This window comes from Morchella sextelata (genome assembly GCF_020137385.1).
Source record: "Morchella sextelata strain SCLS chromosome Unknown scls_20, whole genome shotgun sequence".
Taxonomy (NCBI): Eukaryota; Fungi; Ascomycota; class Pezizomycetes; order Pezizales; family Morchellaceae; genus Morchella; species Morchella sextelata.
The window spans coordinates 681,986-687,070 of NW_025408635.1; the positions used below are offsets into that span (position 1 = coordinate 681,986).

General features: G+C 49.9%; 1 protein-coding gene across 1 annotated transcript; it reads left to right on the forward strand.

The window, feature by feature from the left end:
- Window positions 1-627: 627 nt before the first annotated feature.
- H6S33_006385 (uncharacterized protein) lies at window positions 628-5,085 on the forward strand (the record flags this gene model as incomplete). The annotated part of the gene is made up of 5 exons (XM_044837729.1): window positions 628-1,120; window positions 1,173-2,184; window positions 2,276-4,592; window positions 4,644-4,976; window positions 5,035-5,085. 5 exons carry the CDS (start codon window positions 628-630, stop codon window positions 5,083-5,085), a joined length of 4,206 nt encoding a protein of 1,401 aa, XP_044689912.1.

Here is a 5,085-nt window from a genome sequence, read left to right on the forward strand (position 1 = left end):
CAGATATGACACCGGGAACGTTGGTAATGATATCGTTTCGATTGAACACTACGTTTAGGATTGTGCTCGCTAATGCAGTTGACGGAGAAGTTTGGGGTTATTATTTTTTACTACGGGGAGGTTTCTTTGTTGTCGCTTAGATTCTGCTTACCTGTACCACTTGTTATTCGCGCCCTCTTCGTGCGCTGTTTCTCCTTTTTATGTACGTAGTTCTCGTAGCTGCGGTAGTTAGTTTTTGTACTTCGTTTTTGTTTTCGGGTTAGTCGGTGGAGGTTGTAGTCGGGTAGTTAGGTGTGCGATAAGCTTCGGCTTCTAAGCAATATAAGTTTCTTCTTCTTCTTCTTCTGTATTCTACTTGCTCGCTAAGGCTCGCAAAGAACTCCCTGATAACAAACCTCGCTTTAAAAACATTTTATTTTTACTCCCCTCGGTTTACCCTGGTATACCATACCAGGCTGAGCCACTTCGTCCCCGATCGTACGGTCGCGTTTTGTTGTTCCAAGCGAAAGAAACCTACGAAAACTGGCTTCCAGCGAAGAATTCTCCAGCCTTGACCTCCCGAAAGAAAGGAAAAGAAACTTTTCCGAAACATCACTCTACGCCGCCAGAAGAACTGGACATTCAATCATGTCGCAGCAAGCTTCGCTCCAGTCCTTTTTTACCCAGTCTTCCCAGCAAGGGACAGCCCCCCCGCAGAACAGGAACACTCCGGTTCCTGACCTAACCCCATCCGGAGCCCAGGAACAGGAATTCTCCTCGACCTTTGCAACAGAATCCAACTACAACGACCCATACCAACCGAGAATTGATTACCTCTACCCGAGCGTTGTCCCTCAGGACACTCACACCCAGACGGACCTGAACTATATTACCTGGGCCATCAGACATGCCACCAGCCGGATCTGCCCACACTCCGACAGGATTGAAATCCTCGAAGAGCAAACGACTACACTCCGGAGAACAGTGGATACACTGAAACACCAAATCGAGGCGCAGACAAACATGATCACCAATATGCATTCAGCGATCCACGCGCTCCTCAGCAAACAACCACAACCGCAGCAACCGCAGCAACCGCGACAACAGCAACAACAGCAACAACAGCAGAACCACAACAACCGCAAGGACAGAGAATCCCCCCCCAGCGGTCCCACAAACAGTTCCCCAAGCAGCGCCACAGGCAGCTCCTCAGGCCCCCCCACCCGCACCCCCCCAACAAGCCCCACCCCGTGGATGGAAGGCAGGCACCTGGGCCGCCGTAGCCTCGGCACCCGGTCCTGCCCTAGGAAACTTCCAGGTTGTCGAGAGAAGAAAGAAGTCCGCAAAGCCAAAAGCGGACCCTCTCTTCAAACCAGAATATACCAAAATCAACAGAGAAATCATTGTTGAAACCACCGCCCCATCCGATGTCAATCCCTCTGAAATTAGGACCCTAGTCAATGCAAGAATCCAAGACGAGTCCTGCCATTTCATCTCAGCAAGAAGAACACTCAAGGACAACTTTATCTTGGAAACAAAATTTGTTACCCCAGCAACAAAGGCAATGGAATACGCCAAAGAAATTGAGGAGGCTCTCCTCACCCTACAAGTACCGGTCGCCATCATCCGCGCAAACTCCAAATGGTCAAAGTTCCTTATCCACGGAAGCCCCACTACGATCGGAGAAGGCGTCGAGGCAGGACAATTGGTAGCATCCGAAATCAGAAGCAACTATGGAGAGAACTTCCAACTTGCCCAGGTTCCCCGCTGGATCTCCAGAGCAGAGACTCGAATGGACAAAACGCACTCATCAATGGTCATCGCGCTCCCAGGACAAGTTACAATGGAAACACTAGGAGTTAAGTTCCTATCCCTCTTTAACCGAAGCTGCCACATCGAGGCCTTCCTCCCAACCTTCCCAGACACCCAGTGCGGGAAGTGCCTTGAATACAGCCACCACCAGGAGAAATGTAAGAACAATGGGAAATGCAGCCACTGCGCCGGAGATCACCTCACCAGTTTCCACCCATGTAATGAATGCCAGGGAGGATATAGATGCACCCACACCCCAATCAGATGCCTGAACTGTAAAGGAGCTCATAAGGCCTCCGACCCAGCATGCCCCGAGAGGGCCAAATGCCGATTCCTCAAAGGGAAGGAAAACGCCCCACCCGCTCAAGACCCACCGGCCGCACCCGTCCAAGAGTTGCTTCCAATAGTTCAAGTACCAGCCACTGCCCCGGTCGGAGCCATACCCGTTCCCGAAGACGACCAACACATGACAAATAATGCTTAGGCCCCGAACCACCGCGCTCGCATACCAACTCAATTGTGCACGGAGCGAACTTATTACCAAGGCGGCGGTAGAGGAAGCGGAAACAGACTCTAGTATTTATTTCCTATTATTACAAGAACCATGGACCTCAGCAGAGGGATACCCACCAGAATCAAATCTCTTTTATATTTTTACAGCCAGCAACACCAACACAAAATGCGCAACATATGTCCGCAAACATGCCAACCTCAAACCAAAACACCACTACACACACGACAACTTTATAGTGTCGATTACGGTGGAAATCCAGAACAAGAAAACCCAAATCCTAAACATATACTCCCCAGGTCGAAGTGGCCCCTTCGCCCAAATAACAAAAACAATCCAAACCCTCGACAATTGCCTAGTAATGGGAGATTTCAACTGCCACCATCAAATGTGGTACGGAGTAACCTCACATGAATACAGGAACAACATTCGAGCAGACCGCGTTAACGGCGCTCGGCTAAAGCAATGGATAACCCGACAGAAACTGACCCTCCTGAATGAACCAGGAGTCTACACGCACTTCCCTAGAGACAGAGGGAAAAGGCCTACAATCATCGACCTTGCATTTGTAAAAGGCCCAACACTTGACCACAACCTACGATGGAGCACTGAACCCTATGGAGCGGGCTCAGACCACGGGAGAACCTCTGTCCATCTACATTTGGAAAAACCACCCTGTGTACCAAGACGAATGTGGCAACAAACAGACTGGAAGCTATTGGACAACCACATATCAAATCTTTCCCTCCCTGCAGAAGCATGGGAAACCAAGGATCACACGGAACAAACGGTCGAATTCTTCCTAGAACTGGTCGAGTCAACAATCAATATAGTAACGCCACTCTCGAAGGAGGGTGTAAGAGCCAACTCCTGGTGGTCGGATGAAATGAAACAGATGAAGGCAAGGGTAAACTCGGCAGAGAGGAAGGCGAGAAATATCAGGAAACCCAACCACGTGGAGGAGCACCGGAAGGTATGCAGAGAATGGACAGTCATGATCCGGAAGGCAAAAGCGGACCAGCGGGAAAAGAAGTTGAATGAAGCGAAAGGTAGTGAGGTCTGGAGGACTCTAAATGCAGGAAGGAGAAGAGACACAATCATACCAACCATACAAGGTGAAGAAACGTTTGCAGGGAAGTGTCAAGCTCTAAGAGCCCAACTCTTCCCATCAAAACGGACGTCCCCCGACCATCCCCCCCTAAACATTAGACCCCCCTCTTTTGACCTTAGCAATACGTTCGACACAGTCACCCCCGAAGAACTCAGGAAAGCAATTGACTCCTACCCAACGCACTCGGCGACCGACCCAGATGGCATCCCCTATACCTTCATCAGAGCAATAGTCAAAGCGAACACAACTCTAATCCAAGACATGTTCTCCGCCATGCTTCGGCACGGAGTACATCCAGCGGAATGGAAAGTTGCAAAGTGCATCCCGATCCCGAAACCCGGCAAGGCAAACTATCATGAAGCAAAAGCCTACCGGCCCATCTCCCTTCTACAATGCTTCAGTAAGATCCTGGAGAAAATAGTGGCTCAAAGACTCTACACCGCTGGAGAAATCCTAGGCACACTCACAGCGAACCAATTCGGAGGAAGACCAACCATCTCAGCAATCGACGCCCTTTTAAGAACCCTAACACCAGTACAACAAAACCTACTTCTGAAGAACAGCACCGGAGTCGCCCGGAGGGACAGACCAGCGATCTTAACCAACGATATTCAGGGAGCATTTAACTGTGTTGACCACCTACTCCTCGCAGAAATCATGCACCAGCAAAAATTCCCCACCTACCTTACGGAATGGTGCAAGGAATTCAACACCGGCAGGAAACTACAGTTCCAATTCAACCATGAACTAGAGGAACCACAGCCCTATGAATCCGGAGTCCCGCAAGGTAGCCCCATGTCCCCAATACTATTTAGGATCTATGCCGGAGTAATCCTGGACCCAACAAACAACCCGAAAGAGATGGACACGACATACATCGATGATGATGCGCTGGTGCAAATATCCAAAACACCAGGTTTCATAATCAAAAGAATGGAGGAACGAATGAGAGAGAGATTAATAAAAGCCGGCCCACTCCAAATCAAATACGACCCGGATAAATCCGACCTAATCTTCTTCCGGCCCACTACATCATCCATACAACAACCACGACTTCCGGTCAAAATCGATAACACCGCTATATACCCCAAAGAAAGGCTGAAATACGTAGGAGTCTGGATAGATCCGACCCTCTCCTTCCGACCCCATATCGAAGCAGCGATCGCAAAAGGCCTGAAAGTCCTCCACCAGATCTGAAACACTGCCCGCCTGCCAGGCATAACAGTTAAGACAATCCATCACCTAGTAACACAAGGCTTTCTTCCAAGCCTGCTCTACGGATCCGAGGCTTGGTGGACTGGCGCAGACCATATCATCAGATCCCTCGAACCACTATACAATGAAGCTGCCCGGGTCATCACAGGCCTACCTCGATGGACCAAGAGAGCTAAACTCCTCCGAGAAGCAGGACTACCCCCCCTTGAACACCTCCTGACATACCGCTCAAGAAAGTATGGAACTAGGATACTCTGCACCGATGCAACCCACCCCAACAATGAATCCCTGATCGATCTCCTCCCATACAGAGAAGCAAATATCAAAGGGACAGGCTGTGAGGGATGCGTACCAGACCACAAGAGTACACTACGCAGAGCTCAGAGTTCGGCTAACAGCTACAAAGGTAGAAGTCTCCAAGGTCTCTTCAGTCAACGTCGAGTATGAATCTCCTTGA